At 40.1% G+C, this 19,695-nt stretch overlaps 1 protein-coding gene across 6 annotated transcripts in view; it reads right to left on the bottom strand.

Moving 5' to 3' along the window:
* Positions 1-19,695, bottom strand: part of ttll4 (tubulin tyrosine ligase-like family, member 4) — a 113,154-nt gene that overhangs the window by 27,316 nt on the left and 66,143 nt on the right. For all 6 annotated transcript variants that reach the window (XR_010018382.1, XM_063051354.1, XM_063051353.1 and 3 more), the window contains exons 9-13: positions 17,984-18,066; positions 7,718-7,846; positions 3,639-3,761; positions 2,297-2,395; positions 1,746-1,880 (exon numbers count right to left, since the gene is read on the bottom strand). Coding sequence is in view for 5 of the 6 variants with exons in the window: in XM_063051354.1 (XP_062907424.1) it covers positions 1,746-1,880; positions 2,297-2,395; positions 3,639-3,761; positions 7,718-7,846; positions 17,984-18,066 (569 nt within the window). In the remaining variant the exon portion in view is untranslated. The remainder of the gene's footprint in view (positions 1-1,745; positions 1,881-2,296; positions 2,396-3,638; positions 3,762-7,717; positions 7,847-17,983; positions 18,067-19,695) is intronic.

Here is a 19,695-nt window from a genome sequence, read left to right as displayed (position 1 = left end):
CCCAGTTAGTTGAAGTTTTAAAAAGAGTTAAAAAGGTATTTAAAAAAAGACAAGCTACCATTTAACTCAGTAACAAATTATTTAAATGAAATACAGAAAAAATTAAAACAGTACCATACTGCAGTGTATTAGTTCCTAGTTATTGACAGAGAAATTCATCCAATTATACTGTCATGTTCTTTTGATTAACTGTAAATGAATAAAATCAGCACAGATACCTAGTGCAGACAATGGACTGCCTTCATTGTCTTCCTGCATGAAGTAGTATCAAAATCCAACAATAAATTTCCTGGCATCCTGTGGAATCACCACCTCGTGTCATCTTTATCATTTTTCTCATCTCCATTTTTCCCCTCCTTGGTGTTTTGATACAATGCTTTCAACCATTGCATCGTTTAAATCATCATTTTCATTGTAGAATTCAAGATGATTGTTGATACCTTCAAATCCTTCATAGTTCCTAACTTGCTGAAGTAGTGAAGTTTGTTTTATTTTCACTCCCGGCTACTGACTGATACCACTGATGCTATTTAAAAACTATTCGCTCTACGCAGCATGTAGTGTCTAAAGGTCACACAAGTGCACATGACTGATGCTAGAAACTGTTCAGCAACAGTCTCCTGCCCCAAATTAAGCAGCATACTGTTCCAAACAAATGAAGGGAGTCCTGGCTAGTTTCTCAATTAGATTTTTTTTCTTTAAGAATTGTCCCAAATAAGCTGTTATTCTGATTATCCGATGCTGTTGGACTAGAGAACACATCTTGCATATGGTTATGAGGCTGAGCGAGCTAGGACTTATCTCTTTGGAGAGGCAACTTGATAGAGGTGTATAAGAGGCATAGGATCGAGTTAATAGGCAAAGATATTTTTCCACCAGGATGGAAATGGCTAATACGAGAAAACATACTTTTAAGGTATTGGAAGAAACTACAGGGAGGATGACAGAGGTAGGTTTTCTTTTCTACAGAGAATAGAGTGTGTAGACACGGTCAGGGGTGGTGGTAGAAGCAGATACATTAGGGGCATTTAAGATGCTCTTAGATAGGTATATGGATGATAGAAAAACAGAGGGCTATGTAGGAAGGAAGGGTTAGCTTGATCTTGGAGTAGGTTAAAAGGTTGACACAACAGCATGAGCCAAAGGGCTTGTACTGTACTGTGCTGTGCTATGTTCTATGCTCCATAATAGTCTATCTTATCATTTTATATAAGATAACTGAATGACCCCATGTGCTTATTAAAATAAATCAAACACAATATGGGGAAATAATTTTACAGTGATTCGAACAAATTATAAGGGGGCTATCAGAGATTTTTTTTTAAGACAGAGTGGTGAGTGCGTGGGACATGCTGCCAGGAGTGGTGGTTGAGGTAGATACATTACCGACATTTAAGGGGCTCTTAGCTGGGCACACAGATGAAAAACAGGAGGGCTAATTGGGAGGGAAGGTTAGATTAATCTTGGCCCAACATCATGGAACATAGGTCCTGTACTGTACTATTCTGTGTTCTATGTAATCTCTTCTGCTTGAATGATTTTCAGCGTAGGTCTCATACATAAAGGGCGAAAGAAGGAAGCTGATAGAATGATGAAATAGTGTAAAAGTAAACTTCCAGAGAATAAACACTGTAAGAACTTTCATGAGGAGGAATCAATGTGGAGGTTACTAATTTGTCATCAGTAACTTCGGAAAAAGCAGAGTAAAACAGACGTACAGATGGGCAAATATTTCAATCTTATACCTTGGTGAGATGTTGACTTCTAGAACCCATATCTTCAAGTTCTCGTCAAGCATTATGTCAAATCCAAATAGTTCATGGCAGGTATAACGATTCTTTACATATAAGTTTATCTGGCTGTTCACATAAGACTCAGACCTGCAAAACAAAATAAACAATAAATAAAAAATGAAACCACTCACACTCATGGCTGCGTGACCAGATTTTGCTCTAACTCCATCTATAAGTTTGCAGATGATAATACCATACTGGACTGTATGTCAAATAACGATGAGTTGGAGTACGAGAGAGATAGAGAGCATAGTGACATGACAACAACCTTTCCCTCAACATCAGCAACAAAAAAAAAGAGCTTGTCATTGACTGCAGGAAGGGTTGCTAGTGTATATACTCCTGTCTATATTAACAGTGCTGATCGACTCAGCTCTCTAAAAGAAAAAACACATACAAAAATAAAGACCATACTCACTGGGTCTGCTGTAAAAACAGAAAACAGACTGAGCTTGGCCATATATTCTGCACTTTACCCAACTGCTACTCATTTTATTACTCACGATATGATAGTTTTGATGATCACATCCTTCATTTGCTCCTGTAATGTTTCAATCTTCACTCCCTTCTGAATCAGATACACCCACAGTGCCTTAAGACTCCTAGAAAGATGGGAGTAAACAAACAATTGATTAAGGATCAACTTTATTCGTAATGTACGTTTATACATATTTACTGTGTTATGTTGATCAGGATGCGAAATGCAACCCAAAAAAAAAATTGTAAAGGATTATATAAAAACCAGAACAAAGAATTCATATGTGTGGCCCAACATGGAAAAGTACAACACAGGAACAGATCCTTCAGCCCAAAATGTTGTGCCAAACCAACTAAATTAGTTATCAAACACCCAGTTAAACTAATTCCTTCTGCTTACACATTGTCCATATCCTGTATATTTACATATCCAAGAGCCTTTTGAACACCCGTATATTTGCCTACACTTCCACCTTAGGCCACACATTCCAGACGCTCAACACTCAAAAAAAAAAACACTTGCCCCACACATCTCGCTTGAATTTAACTCCTCTCACCTTAAATGCACTCGTACTAGGCATTAAGAATTAGACAATAACACTAAGCCTGATAAAAACATTTTCAATTTCAAAAGACCAGCACAAGTAGTAAATAGATGGAAAAGAACAAGAAAGAAAAACAGAATAACCTCAGTATGGACGAAAAGGGATACTCCATAGAAGTGAAGCAAAGGCAGAGATAGGAAATGGAGATTTTGAGATCAGATCAGCTGGAAATAACTAAGGAAAAGAAAATACACACAAAAAGCTAGAGGAAGTTTGTGTCAGACAGCATCTATGGAGGGATGAAAGCTCAAAGCCGCCCATTGTGTCATGTACAAATTGCAAGTGATCAGCAGTAGCAAGAAATGTAGATTATAAAATATCTATTATAAAATTATTGTGCTTTATTTTCTAGCTTGCTTTTAGCACAAGAAAACGGAATTTTCCAGCCCTGATCTACAAACATTTGTAGATAAAGGCATCATTTCTGAGGAAATCTTGAACTACTGAACAGTATTTGATAACATTTGATAACACAATGTTCAACCATGGTACAAGAGTTACTTTGTCCTGACGATTTTCCATATGCCTAGGCAAATGTACCAGCAACAAGACTCAAACACAGCAATGTTAAATTTGAAACACAATATATTCTGCAGACGCTGGGAAAACCAGAACAGCACACACAAAATGCTGGAGGAACTCAGCGGGTCAGACAGTATTGATGGAAATGTTAAATATGAGTCTGTTAAGAGGTGTACTCATCTAGGTGTATTCCAGAACAGGATCACTACACTATGTACAATGGTCCAAAACTTCTACTTACCACTTATGTCCCTGACAAAGCTTTTCACTACAGTTGGGCTTGTATTCCGCATTTAGTTTATTTACACTGTAGTTTGTGAGATGCATAAATTTGTTACCAAGCGTCTTCATGGAAGATGAATACCTGGACAATAAAAGTAAAATATGTAATTCTGCATAGAGGAAATGGGTTGAACTAACACTGGCAAATACCATATTTCATGGAAGTTGTAGTGATTAGTATTGTACTCAATACATTCAGTAAAATACAAATACGAATACTGTTACACAGGTACTTGCTTAATGCAGAAGTGTAGTGCAAAATACTCCTAACATTGTGATTTACACCAGCAGTAAAACCAGTATGTTCTACTGGTCAGCTAGATAGTGGAATTAACTTTAACCAAATCAATGGAATGAAAACACAAGAGATGCTGGAAATCTTAAGGAAAAATAAAACATGAATGCAAGGTCTTGGCTCAAAACATCAACTGTTCCTCCCCATGAATGCTGTCTGACCTGCTGTGTTACTTCAGAATTCTATGCGTGTTGCTCAATGGAATAAAAAAAACAGGTAGAAGGTAAATTGGAACACATAAAATTCTGCAGGAACTCAGCAGATCAGACAGCATCTATAGAGGGGAATAAACAATCGATGTTTTGGGCTTTATCAGGGCTGGAAAGGAGGGAAAGATGCCAGAATAAGGTGGGTGGAGGGGAAGGAGTACTAGCTGGCAGGTGATAGGTGAGAGCTGGTGAGGAGGAAGGTGGGGACAGGGCGGATGAAGTGAGAAACTGGGAAGTGATTGATAGAAAAGGTAAAGGGGCTGAAGAAGGAATCTGATAGAAAAGCAGAATAGTCCATGGGAAAAAGGGAAGTAGGAGGGGCACCACAGGGAAGTTATGGATAGGCAGATAAACTGACCTGACAAGGTCAGCCTCAGTGTAGCACATAGAGTAGAGCTGCTGCCTCACAGCTCCAACAACCTTGGTTTAAACCTGACTTCCTGGTGCTGTTTGTGCAGAGTTCATACTTGCCTCTCATGGGCTACTGTATGGTAGGATAGAGTCACAGAGTAATACAGCATGGAAACTTGTCTGTTGGCCCATCATGCCTTTAACATCCTCCTGGCTAGTCCCAGTTGCCTATGTTCGGCAATTATACTCACTTTGACCAGTTCCACTGGCAGCTTATTCCAGATACTCACTACCCTCTCTTTGAAGATGTTAACTCTAAGGTCTCTTTTAAACCTCTCCCCTCTTATTTTGTATTTATGTCCTCTGCAACCCTGGGGAAAATTCTATGACCAACAACCTTATCTATATCCCGCATGATTTTATAAACTATATGGTCACCCATCATTTTCCTACGCTACAATGCATAACAAAATAGCATGGTATATACCAATCTCTCCCTGTAATTTATGTCCTCCAGTCTAGGTAGTATCCAGCAGTCCAGTACTATCATCCTCTGCATACATCTACATTCATTAGTTTTCCCAAAATGTTTTGTCCCATATTGGAACATCCTATAGATCACGACATCACAGTGCAGGCCTTTTGGCCCACTAAGTTGTGCCAACATTGTAACCTACTCAAAGATCAATCTAATCCTTCCCTCCTACATATCCTCTATTTTTTCTATCATCCATGTACCCAAGAATTTCTTAAATGCCCCTAATGTATCTGCCTCTCTACCACCCCTAGCAGAACATTCCACGCACCCACCGCTATCTGTGTAAAGAATTGCACCTACTGCAAATAATGGACTGCCTTCATACAATGCAGTAGACGACTGTATCCTCTAAATCTTTATTTTCATTGTTATATTCAGAATGAGTGTCAGTACCTTCAAATTCTTTGCAATTCTTAACTTGAAGTAGTGAAATCACTTCATTTTCACTCCTGGCCATATCTGGCATTTCCAAGCCTGAATGCTTGAAATCTTGGTGAGTAAAGCAGTTCCAAATTGTCTTACTGCTTATTGCTTACCAACTGTCAGTGACAAAAATTAATTGATTTTTGAACGCTCACATGCAACTGACAGTTTAAAAACTGATTGCTCTAAGCACAGTGTCCAAAGGCCGCACAAGTGCATGCAACTGACGCTAGTTAGAACCTGTTCAGCAACAGTCTACTGCCCCAATTAAGCAGCATAGGGAATTCTTCTCAATTTAGTGTCCGTTCTTTAAGAACCGTCCCAAATAATCAGCTGCCCCGATTAACTGATGGCTCAAATAATGGGAATCCACTGTATTCAAAGCAGAAATTGGTTCTTAATTAGTAAGGGCATCAAAGGTTACAAGAAGGTAGGAAAATGGGGTTTAGAAGGATAATAAATGAGCCATGATTGAATGGCTGAGCAAACTTAAAGGAACAAATGACCTAATCCTGCTCCTATTTACTTATGGACACATCTTCTCTCACAGCATGTTCCAGGCACAAGCTCCATCAACCATACTTTCAACTGATCTAAATCCTTTGACGGCTTTCTTCACTGTCCACGACTCTGTTAATTTTCATGTCATCTACAAATTTATTAGCCTTAACAGGAGCTGCACAGCAGTATAATTGTCAGCACAATATTTTACAACACCAGCTTTAAGAAAGGAGTTGAATTCCCTTTTGCTGTCTGTACATTTCCACAGAAGAGTGTGAGTTTCCTCTTGGTGCTCTGGTTTCCTCCCACATTCCAAGATCAAAAGTGCTGTGGGTTAGTAAATTATGGGCATGCTATGTTGGCGCCAGAAATACACACACCTGTCCCTGGCTCATCCTTGGATTATGCTGGTCACTGACACAAAAGACGCGTTTCACTGTATGTTTCAATGTACATATGACAAATAAAGATTAAAGACAAGGTTTAGTTGTCACATGACACATTTCACTGTATGTTTCAATATATGTTTCCCATCAAATCAGTGAAGATTGTGCTGGGCAGCCTGCAATCGTCACCATACCTCCAGCACCAACATATGAAATGTCTAATACCAGAGGGCAAGCATTTAAGGTGACGGGTAATTTCAAACTTGATGTGAGGGGCAAGTTGTTTTTTTTTTAAAAACAGAGTGGTGGGTGCCTGGAAAGCGTTGCCTAGGGTAGTGGTAGAGGCAGAAACATCAGGGACTTTTAAGAAACATTTAGATAGGCACATGAATGTGAAGAAAATGGAAGGATTCTGCAGGCAGGAGAGATTAGTTTAGTTAGCCATTTGATTACTAATTATTTGGTTTGGCAGAGTGGGCTGAAGGGCCTGTTCCAGCACATTGTCATCTGACTCTACTATATATAACCAAACAAAACAATATTCCTTCCGATCACGGTGCACTCACAAAACAGTAACAACACACAGCACCCAAACCAAAATATTAACATAAGTTAATAAAATTCAAATGCATGCAGCATGCAGGTAAACAGTTCAGTATATACTAAAGAGCACATTGACCTAGTGACGAGACCTTGGTTGTAGAAGGGTATTCGTTAGTCTCACAGCCTGAGAGAAGATGGTGTTACCCAGTCTGGCAGTCCTGGTCCTGATGTTCTGTACCTCCTTTCTATACTAATATTGATTTTCACTTTCATATCGCTTGTGTCTACTCAAGTGCAGATGCTGTGGAGGCCAAGTCATTGGATATATTTAAAGCAGAGGTTGATAGGTTTTTAATTAGTAAGGATGTCAAAGCTTACGGTGAGAAGGCAGGAGAATGGGGTTGGGAGGGATAATAAAAACAGCCATAATAGAATGGCAAAGCAGACTCGATGGGCCAAATGGCCAAACTCTGCTCCCAAGTCTTATGGTCTAAAATATCAAAAACAAGAGATTCTACGGATACTGGAAATCAAGGACAATACACACAAAATGCTGGAAGAACTCAGCAAGTAAGGCAGCATCCATGGAGGAACAATTGACGCTCAAGCTGAGATTGTTCATCAGGACTAAAATATCAATGCAATTTAAAAATTACAATACTCAAAGAGTAGATCAGCATCCAATTAGGAAAAACTATTAGAACTGTTTCATAAAGCATACAATCAAAATCATTCTATGACTCAAATTATACACCAACCATTTCATACAGTAATCTTTTTTTAAAAACTTACTTGCAGCTTGCAAAACGGACCAGGCCATCTGTAAACATGTATATCCTGAGCGGATCATACGAGGTTACGTAGACATAAATTCTCAAATCAAATTTACTCTCACCAATGAGGTAGGGTTTGTGCAAGTATCTAAAGCAAGCAAAATAAAGTAGATTTTACTGCAATGCTTGGAATTATTCTAAATTTAGAAAAGTTTGCTGCTCTTAAGGACTCTTAATCCTGAAGTAACAACTGAAATTCTGGAAACTCTCAAAAGGGCAGGCATCTGTAGAAAGAAACACAGAGTTAACATTTCAAGTCTAAAACCTTTCTTCGAAACTGGGGAAAATTAGAAACTGATTTAAGTTGCAAAGAAGAGGAGCAAAGCAATCGATGGGACATAGGCAATACTTGTAACAAAGTAAGGGCATTAGATGGGCAGGTAGAGACGTTAAAGGTTGATCACGCATTTGTAATGTATGGTTAATGGTAGCAGTGTGGGACGTGTCCAACAAGCCAGGCTGCACTAAAATATAGAACACTTTAGCACAGGAACAGGCCCTTCGGCCCACAATGTTGTGCCAAACCAGTTAAAAAGTAAATGAAAAACCCCCAAAAACTAATCTCTCCTACCTACACAATATCCATATTCCTCTAACTTCCTCACATTTATGTATCTATCCAAATGTCTCTTAAAAGCCTCCAATGCCTCTACCACCGTACCAGGCAGTGCATTCCAGGCATTCACCACTCTGAGTAAAAAAAAACTTAGTCCTCACATCCCCTTTGAACCTACCCCTTCTCACCTTCAATGCATGCACTCTGGTATTAGACATTTCTACCCAGGGAACAGATACTCTCTATCCATTCTATCTATACCTCTTATAATCTTATAAACCTCCATCAGATCTCCCCCTCAGCCTCCACCACTCCAAAGAAAACAACCCCAGTTTGTCCAACCTCTTTTGATAGCACATGCCCACTAAACCAGGCAGCATCCTGGTAAATCTCTTCTGTACTCTTTCCAAAACCTCAACATCCTTCCTATAGTGGGGCGTCCACAGCTGTATGCAATACTCCAGATTTAGCCTAAACAGAGTTTTATAAAGTTGCAACATTTCCTCGTGACTTTTTAACTCAATGCCTCAGCTAATAAAAGAAAGCTTTCCATAAGCTTTTTTAACCACCCTATCAACCTGTGCAGTCAACTCATGAAGCTATGAACTTGGGATCACAAGATCTCTCTGCTCAGCAACACTGTTGAGGTCTTGTCCTTAACAATGTACCTTCTCCTTGCATTTGCCCTACCAAAGTGCAACAACACCTCACATTTATCTGGGTAAAACTCCATCTGCCATATCTGCTAATAATCTATATTGCACTGTATTCTTTGGCAGTCTTCTACACCATCCAAAACTCCACCAATCTTGGTGTCATCTGCAAAAACCACCCATCTACATTTTCATCCAGGTCATTTATATACATCACAAACAGCAGATGTCCCAGCACAGATCCCTGTGGAGCTCCACTAATTACAGAACTCCAGGTCAAAGAAGTCCCTTTGACCACTACTCTCTATCTTCTATGCATAAGCCAGTTCTGAATCAAAACAGCTAATTCACCACAGACCTCGTGCATCTTAATCTTCTGGATTAGCATCCCATGAGGGAATTTGTCAAATACCTTACTAAATTCCATGTAGACAATATACACTGCACTCTCTCGTCACCTTGTCAAAAACAGTCAATCAAGTTGGTAAGGCACAACCTGCCACACACAAAACCATGCTGGCTTTCCCTAATTACTTCTGCATAAATATGACCTAAAATGTGATCAGATTTTCACACAAGTCCTAAAACTAGATAAAAAGAACCCAATAAATAACATATTATACTTGTTCATTTATTTATTGAGAAAAATGATCCAAATTTACATGTATTTGTTGGAAAAAAGTATGTGAACCTTTGGAGTAATGCCTTCTACAAAAGCTATTTGGAGTCAGGTGTTAGAATCAATGAGATGAGATTGGAGGTGTGGGTTGGAGAGGCGCCCTCCCCTATAAAAGACACACAAAGTCAGGTTACTGACAGAGCCTGCTCTTCTCAAGAAAGATCTGTTTATGTGCACCACCTCTTGAACAACTTTCAGAGGACCTTAAAAGCAGTATTGTAGAGATGCATGAAGCTGAAAAAAGCTACAAAAACATTTCTAAAAACCTGAGTCTTCATCAGTTCACCATAAGATATATTGTCTACAAATGGAGGAAGCTCAGTATTGCTGCTACTCTCCCTAGGAGTGGGCATCCTGCAAAGATCACACCAAGAGCACAATGTGCATTGCTGAAGGAGATGAAAAAGAACTCAAGGTTAACATCAAAAGACCTGCAGAAATCTCTAGAACTTGCTAAAGTCCCTGTTCATGTGTCTACTATAAGAAAAACACTGAACATGGAAGGACACCACGGAGGAAACCACTGCTTTTCAAAAAAAAACAACAACATTGTTCAATGTCTCAAGTTTATAATTTACTATTTGGATGCTCTACAATGCTACTTGGACAATGTTCTGTGGTCAGATAGGAAAAAAGGTTGAACTTTTTGGCAGAAATGCACATTGCTATGTTTGGAGGGAAAAAGGCACTGCACACCAGCACTCATCCCAACTGTGAAGCATGGTGGAAGGAGCATCATGGTTTGGGGCTGCTTTGCTGCCTCAGGGCCTGGACAGCTTGCAATTGTTGAGGGAACAATAATTTCAAAATTGTATCAAGACATGTTACAGGGGAACGTCAAGTAGCAGTCCGTCAGCTGAAGCTTATTAGAAGTTGGATAATGCAACAAGACAATAATCAGACAGACAAGGGTAAATCAACAACAGAATGGTATAAAAAGAAGAAAATAAGTGTTTTGGAATGGCCGAGTCAAATCCTGACCTTATATCCTATAGAAATATTGTAGAAGGACCTGAAGCAGTTCATGCAAGGAAGCCCACCAACATTCCAGAGTTGAAGGAATTTTGTAAGGAGGAATGGCCTAAAATTCCTCCAAGCTGATGTGCAGGACTGATCAACGGTTACCAGAAACGTTTGGTTGAAGTTATTGCTGTATGGTGGGGGGGGGGGTGGGCGGTGGGGTCACACCAGTTACTGAAAGCAAAAGTTCACATTTTTTCCATAAATATATTTAATATTGTATCATTTTCCTCAATAAATAAGTGAACAAGTATAATGTTTTGTGTTATTTATTTAATTGGGTTCTCTTTATCTAGTTTTAGGACTTGCATAAAGATCTGATCACATTTTAGGTCATATTTATGCAGAAATAGAGAAAATTCTGCAGGGTTCACAATCTTTCTAGCACCACTGTAGGCCATGGGTTTCTAAATGCTCATGTATCCTATTCCTAAGAACTTTCTCCAGCTCTTTCCCTCAACTGGCGTGAGACTCACCAGTCTATAGTTCTCAGGATTTTCCCTTGTTCCTTTCTTAAAGCGAGGTACAACATTAAGCCAGTCCTCCAGGACTTCAGCTCTGGCTACAGAGGACACTGGTCAAGCACCCAGCAATTTCATCTCCTGCCTCTTTCAATAACCTGGGGTAAATCCCATCATGCCCTGGAGACTTGATCACCTTACTACCCATTAGGAGACCCAATGCTTACTCCTCCTTTACCTCTAAACACCCTTAACAATCAGCACTGATGTCCTTGGTCCATGCCCCAGAAAAGATGTTCCCAATTAAACTCTTCTTAGTTCCTGAATAATGTCCTGATAGTTTGCAATACTCCAATTTAAAACTATCCTGCAAGGACCATACCTATCCCTATCTGTAGCTAACTGCTCACCCACTAAAAGGTCAGTCATCTGGCCAGGCTCATTACCCAACACCAGTTTCAGTACAGCTCCTCCTATCATTTGACAGTCCACATTTGATTTAATAAACCCTCCTGCATACAGTTAACAAATTATGCCCATCTAAAGCCCTTGCACTAAGGAGATCCCAGTTTAAATTGGGAAGTTGAAATTCCCCATGACAACAACCCTTTTTACACATTTCCTCAATCTGTTTACATGTCTATTCCTCTATGTTCTGATGGCATTTGTTAGGGGGTGGGGGCTTAGTAGTACAATCCCATCAGTGTGATTGCACCCTTACTATTCCCGAGTTCTGCCCAAATGGATTCACTAATGGAGAGAGAAAAAAAATTGAGCCAACATCAGATGGATAATTTATCGCCAAAATGGCTGGTTCCAATACGTAGGGAGAAAAAAAAGTTATCTGAAGTTGGAGGAATCAATACTAAGTACAGAAACTGCCAAGTGCCCTGACAGAAGGAACTCCCGAAGATTGCAAAGGGCCTCCTTATAACAATGCAAAAGGCTGCAGAGAGATGGGTCAAAGTGCAAGAAGTGGAGAGTTGAAGAGACAGGCAACAGAAAAAAAATCAGGACTGTTTACAGGTGCTCCACAAAGTAAATCACTCAGTCTGCTCTGAGACCACATTGTGAACAGCAAATGCGGTACACTAGATTAGAAGTGAATCACTACCTCACCTGGAAATACAGGAAGGGACAGGATGCAGCTAATGCAGTTACATGTTTGGCAGGGGATAGGACAGCAGACAGTAGAGTACGAAGACTTCAAAATATTATTAGGGAGGTGTGGGGGAATGCACAGCAGCTGATGGAAATTATGGAGGATTATCTTCAAGTGCAAAGGCTGGAAGGGTAGCTCAAATTTTAAAGTAAATTTATTATCAAAGTACATATATGTCACCACTAACTACCCTGAGATTCATTTCTTGCAGGCATTCACAATAGAACAAAGTAGTATAACAGAATCAATACAAAACTACACACAAAGACTGACAAACAACCAATGTGCAAAAAAAGACAAACTAGTCAAATACAAAAAAAAATAGAAATAGAAATAATAACAATAAGTACTAAATAAATAACACTGAGAACATGAGTTTTAGAGTCCTTGAAAGAGTTTCTATGGGTGTAGCCAACCGATCAAAATTCTATCCTGGCTGTGTTCAAGAGAGTAGGAGCAGATATGTAGGAGATAGCTGATGCAGTCAAGAGCCCTGCCGATTATGGTGGAGGGGAAGTCATGGATTGGGAAAACTTCTCAGTGTGGAAAGTCTCATTGTTGATGGCGGAACTGGGAGAAGGAAAAGGAACATTAACAGAAAGCAGGTAAAAGAAATATAGTCATGACTGACTGGGCTTATGACAGATATTTGTGGCTGGCTTGTCTCCCAAGATTGAGGCAGAACTGAGAAAGGAAAGAGACAAGAGACTGAAGGTGAATCAGGGTGGAAAATAGTGGCAAATATAATCAAATTTTTCAAGCTTTGTATAAATGTAGGAAGCAGCATCAATGCAGTCATTGACGTACTGGATAAAGAGTTGAGGAGAGGGTACAAGTGGAATTGAAACAAGGACTGTTCTATGCATCTCATAAAAGACAAGTATAGCTTGGGCCCATAGCTACACTTTTGATATGAAGTAAATGAATTAATATTAAGAAGTTGCTCAATGTGAGAAAGATAAGCTAGGTGAATGAATGTGATTGTGATCGCCATCACGGGCACTAGCCTCCCCCGTGTTGAAGACATCTTCAAAAGGCGATGCCTCAAAAAAGCAGCATCCATCATAAAGGACCCCATCACCCAGGATATGCCCTCTTCTCATTGCAACAAATAGAGAGGTGGTACAGGAGCCTGAAGAGACACACTCAACATTTTAGGAACAGTTTCAACCCCTCTTCTATCAGATTTCTGAACAGATTAGAACTAACTCATGAACACTACTTCATTATTTTTGCTCTCTTTTTGCGCTTATTTAATTTTTTAATATACATTTTATTACTATTGATAGCATTTTTATGCATTGCACTGTACTTCTGCCGCCAAACAACAATTTTCATGATCTATGTCAGTGACATTAAACCTGATTCTAATTTTAGTGGAGGATAGTTGGTTGAACCTCTGTTCGAGGAGAAGGCAGGAGAATAGGATTGAGGAATAATACATCAGACATGATCGAATGGCGGAGCAGATTCAATGGGCCAGCTGGCCTAATTCTGCTCCTATGTCTTATGATACCAATGAAGAGTCCACACACCCTCCTGATGAGGGATAAAGATGTAGAGGGATTGCTCATGCATAAAACTAGGAAACTATCAAAATGACAAGGTACCACAGATGTCACTGGGAAGGAAAAAAGGGTAAAAGTACTAAGTTTAATGGAGCAAGAGTAAGCTGAAACAGCTTGTCGGCCCATAGACTTCTGCTTGTGGACCGTGGACAGAAGACACAAGGCCACAGGAGACTTGTGCACTTCAAAGTCAGAAGGTGAGGAGGAAAGACCTTCAAGAAGATAAAGTCTGATGAACTGGGAGATAACACCCTGATGCTTTATGTCAGGGGGTAATTCAAGGGTTCATAAACAGTGAGTATCGAGTGATAATAATCATAAATTTTAAAAAAGCAAAAATGACTGGCTACATTGAAAAGACAGGCATATTTGATTGCACAAGAGATATCTGGATATTGTGTACTGAGTGAAGTGAGCACCATTTTAAAGCAAATGAAATGGCCAATAGAAAGCGAGCGCTAGTCTGCAGAATGCATTCAGTGGGGAAGCATACAGTTTGCTTAGAAGTTCAACTGCTCCAACCAAACCAGCCAAAATGAGCTTTGCTAATATCATGAATGTAATGCAGGAACATTTAGATGCCGAACACTTTAGGTTTCATAAGCACAATCAAAAGGAAAGGGAGTCTATTTCAGCATACATGGCAGAATTGAAGAAGTTGTCTGAGCATTTTAAGTTCAGTGATGAGCTTAATGATGCACTGAGAGATCATAAGGTTTGTGGAATATTAAAAGGAAGCATTCAAAAAAAGGTTCCAAACTGAAGCACAACACACAGTTAAAAATCGCTTTATTATGGAAACTGCAGACACAGATGCAATTGAGTTACAGTCAGCGATGAAACTGAGTGTGAACAAAACTGCAACATCTAACAGAAACCTGCCTGGCTGAACAAACTGTGTTACCGTTGTGGCAGGGGCTCGCATACATCAGACCAAAGCAGGTTTAAAGGTGAAACTTGCAGAAAATGCAGCAAATTAGGACGCATACAAAGAGATAAAGATTTAAAAGTCAATTCCAGTTGCAAAAAGAGCACCAATCTGCATGTTGTTGACAAAGAATCTGATGATGTTAAAAGTGACAACAAACTGAATAGCATTGAGATTTATAATGTGAAAACTAACAATAGACAAGCAATATAGCTTACCCCAGAAGTGAATGGCAAATTAATGAAAATGGAATTGAACACTGGCTTGGCTGTTACAGTCTTTCCACAAAAAGTTTAAATGATATTTCAAAGATGCAACTAAGATATTCTGAAGAAAAGATAACTCCTGTGTGAATGACATTCGTAACTGTGAAATATAACAACCAATAAGCCTCATTTGATTTGTATATGGTACAAATTGGGGATAGGGGCACCATTTTGGGGATGTAAGTGGCTGAGACAACTACAAATTGATTGGAGATCCATCCTCTACTTGCATGCCACATCCCCTAATAGAGCAACTGAAAGTGAATTAGGAAACGTACTGGATGATGCCACATCAGTATTCAAGGATGGCACTGGAAAACTCAAACATATCCATGGTAAAATACTATTAACTGAAAATGCCACATCCAAGTTTTGCAAAAAAATTCTTCCAATTCCTTATACCATCCATGATAAAGTAGCCAGTGAGCTAGACCGCACAGAGGCTGAAAGAATTCTTTCCCAGGTTAAGTGGAGACCATGGGCAACATCAGTGGTCCCAGTAGCCACAATGGGTCTGTCAAGATCTGTGGTGATCATAAAGTCACCATCAACCCAGTACTGAAGATACATCTCTCTGCCCAGGATAGAAGCTATATTTGCAAACCTTTCCGGAGGGAAACACTTCAACAAACTGCACTTAGCTGAGGCCTTCCTACAGGTAGAGATAGAAGAACAGTCCAAATTGTTGCTTTCCATATATACTCACTAAAAGCTTTATCGCTATAATAGGTTTAATTTTGGAGTAGCATTTGCACCCGCACTCTGGCAGAAAGCTATGGACCAGGTGTTACAAGGCTGCCCAGACACTCAGTGTTACCTGCATGACATCTTTGTTACAGGAAGGATGACAGGGAACATCTCCAAAATCTCAAGACAATGTTGAAAAGATTAGAAGATTATAGGTTCACAGCACGACGCGTGTGAATTCTTTAAACTAAGCATCACTTACTGTGGTCACACCATGGATGTACAAGCATTACACAAGTGTGTGAGAAAATTCAAGCAGTGGTGGATGCTTCAAGGCCAAAGGACATGTCACAGCTGCAGTCTTTTATAGGATTTCTCAATTACTATAACAGGTCCCTGGCAAACCTAGCTACTTTGCTCCACCTCTTGAACTCATTACTACTGATTGGATAGAAATGGCAATACACAAAGCAATGCGAGGTGGCTTTCCAAAAGACAAAGGAAATGGTGACCTCAACACTGTCCTCACTCATTAATGATCCACACCTTCCAGTGAAGCTTGCCTGTGACACCTCGCCTTATGGAAGAGTAGTCCTGTCACGTGTTATGAGTGACGGAAGTGAATATCCCATAGCCTTTGCATCATATTCCCTGACCACTGTAGAGAAAAAATAGGCACATATTGACAGAGGCCTTGAGTCTGGTTTGGGGTACAAAATATTTCAACCAGTACTTGTATTGGAGAGGGCTTACCCTTATTAGTAATCATCAACCACTACTGTCCACTTTCAATTCTCAGAAGGGTATTCCACTAACAGCAGCAGCACTAATGCAGAAATGGGCTATTTCTTGGAGGACACAATTATAAGATCAAATACAAGAGGACAACTAATCATGGAAATGTTGATAGATTGTCCCAATTACCCTTGGAAAAGGAAATAACTGAAAGTTTACAAAAGAGGACACTCTTCTTGACTCTTTTCCCTAATGCATATTGGAAGTTTCCATATTGCAGCAGAGACAATCCAAAGCGAAAGCAGAAAAGACCTCACGCTGACTCAGGTCTACATAGCCATCCAAAATGGCTGCAATGTGCAACAGAAACCTCAGTTCCCCATTTTTACCAGCGCCGGGATGAACTTGCCAACTTGCCCTTGACGGGAGTTGCCTTATGTGGGGACTACAAGTTGTTGTACCATCCAAGCTTAGGATAAATCAGGAGATCAAGCAGCTTGCCATGCACTGTTCAGGATGCCAACATGTCCAAAAGATGCCCAGAGCAGGGCCTCTCCATCCCTGGGAATGGACGGCATTGTCCTGGCAGAGGATTAATGTGGATTTTGCCAGACTATTCATGGGCTCGCATTTCCTGGTAGTAGTGGATGCAGCTACAAACTTCCAGAAATGATCCCAATAGCCTCGTACACTGTTGATGTGTTGAGAAGCCTCTTCTCAAGGACAGGTGTTCCAGAACATTTTAGACAATGATAATGGACCACAGTTTGTTGTAGAACAATTTTAATTATTCTTGAAAATGAATAGATTAGGACAAATTACATCTGCACTCTACCACCCAGATACAAATGGTTTGGCGAAAAGGTTTGTCCAGAGTCTAAAGAACGCACTGCAAGCAGTGTCAGCAAAATACATGACACTAACATTGAATCAGAAACTCACCAATTTCCTCCTGGCTTATCACAATGCAGCACATTCCACAACTCAATAGCTATACTGTTCCTAACTCAACCACCAGAGGAGGTCACAGAACCTCAGATTGTTTCATGAGTGTCACATGTCAAGCAGAGTGGCCACTCCTCCCCTCCCAAAAAAAAATCAGGGAAGACATTATCCCACGAGTAAAAAATCCTCCACAGTGATTAATTCTTTAAGCCTGAACGGGACAATTTAAAATTTACTGTGCTGTGGATGTTTACAATTTAATATTTCAGTAAAATTTCAGTAATATTTTAAATATATTGTTTGAGAATTCTTTATTTGTTTATATATTACGGGTAATATGCATATACGTACGTGAATGGTATACATCATCATGCCACCCATGCCAGGTGTGCACACTTAATTAAAATAAAAATGTAATTTACGCACCTCTTGGGCTCCCTTGTTTTTTCTTTCAAATAGTTTTATGTTTTGGATTTATAAAACATTACAAAAACACTCAGTAAAAGTACATTTGCACATTCATACATACATGTTTGTAGATAAATTAAGAAAAAAGAAATCATACTTCTGAACCAGCAGAGGCCGCTTCTTTGGGATCTGATTCCACTTGTGAATGACTTGGATTCCAATTCCTCTTGCAGATGCAGGCTATTTAAAAAAAAGACAACACAAGAGCAGAGAAAGGCCATCAGGACGCCAATAGATCATTACTTCAGTCACGTTTCTCACAGTAAGTTGACAGGTTCCATGCTAACAGGATTGGTTATTGATGTGAATCATGACAAAGACAACAGCAATAAAACTCTCAGCGAGTCATGAACGTCTGGTTTACAAAACACAAAGACAGTAAAATCGAAGGATCACAAATATAATGTAGAGGTTAGCTTAGTGCCATTACAGTATCAAAAACACGGGTTCAATTCCGCTGCTGTTTGTAAAGAGGTTGTATCTTCTCCCCATGATTGCATGGGTTATCTCCGAGTGTTCCAGTTTCCTCCCACATGCCAAAGACCCATGGGTTGGTAGGTTAATTGGTCACATGGGTATAATTGGGTAGCACGGGCTTGTTGGGCTAAAAGCCGGTTGCATGCTGCATCTCAAAATAAAATAAAGGTACTTCATTACAGGCTGGGGTTTACAGGGCTCTGTATGATCCATTTTTGCATCTTGGATGCAATTCATGTGGAAGAAATGAACAGTGAAAGAGCACCAAAAATATAGCCCAGTAACAAACTACAGGGCAGGAACAGGACTTTTCAACCAGATTTTCAAGTCAAGTCACTTTTAATTGTCATTTCGATCGTAACTACTGGTACAGTACACAGTAAAATCAAAACAATGTTTTTCAGGACCATGGTGCTACATGAAACAATACAAAAACTACACTGAACTACGTAAAACAACACAAAAACTACACTAGACTACAGACCTATCCAGGACTGCATAAAGTGCACAAAACAGTGCAGGCATTACAATAAATAATAAACCAGACAATAGGCACAGTAGAGGGCAGTAGGTTGGTGTCAGTCCATGCTTTGGGTATTGAGGAGTCTGAAGGCTTGGGGGAAGAAACTGTTACATAGTCTGGTTGTGAGAACCCGAATGCTTCTGGTGCCTTTTGCCAGGTGGCAGGAGGGAGAAGAGTTTGTATGAGGGGTGCGTGGGGTCCTTCATAATGCTATTTGCTTTACGGATGCGGCGTGTGGTGTAAGTGTCTGTAATGGCAGAAAGAGCGACCCCGATGATCTTCTCAGCTGACCTTGCTATCCGCTGCAGGGTCTTGCGATCTGATATGGTGCAATTTCCGAACTAGGCAGTGATACAGCTGCTCAAGATGTTCTCAATACCACCTCTGTAGAATGTGGTGAGGATGGTGGGGGGGGGGGGGAATGGACTTTTCTCAGCCTTCGCAGAAAGTAGAGACGCTACTGGGCTTTCTTTGCTATGGAGCTGGTGTTGAGGGACCAGGTGAGATTCTCCGCCAGGTGACCACCAAGAAATTTGGTGCTTTTAACGATCTCTATGGAGGAGTCATCGATGTTCAGCAGAGAGTGGTCGCTCCGTGTCTTCCTGAAGTCAACAACCATCTCTTTTGTTTTGTTCACATTCAGAGACAGGTTGTTGGCTCTGCACCAGTCCATTAGCCACAGCACCTCCTCTCTGTATGCTGGCTCATCGTTCTTGCTGATGAGACCCACACGGCTGTGTCATCGGCGAACTTGATGATGTGGTTCGAGCTGTGCGGTGCAGCATAGATGTGGGTCAGCAGAGTGAACA

The sequence above is a fragment of the Mobula hypostoma genome, chromosome 6 (assembly GCF_963921235.1).
Source record: "Mobula hypostoma chromosome 6, sMobHyp1.1, whole genome shotgun sequence".
Lineage (NCBI taxonomy): Eukaryota > Metazoa > Chordata > Chondrichthyes > Myliobatiformes > Myliobatidae > Mobula > Mobula hypostoma.
Note: the sequence above shows the minus strand (reverse complement) of the source record. Positions and strands in the feature narration are given on the sequence as shown.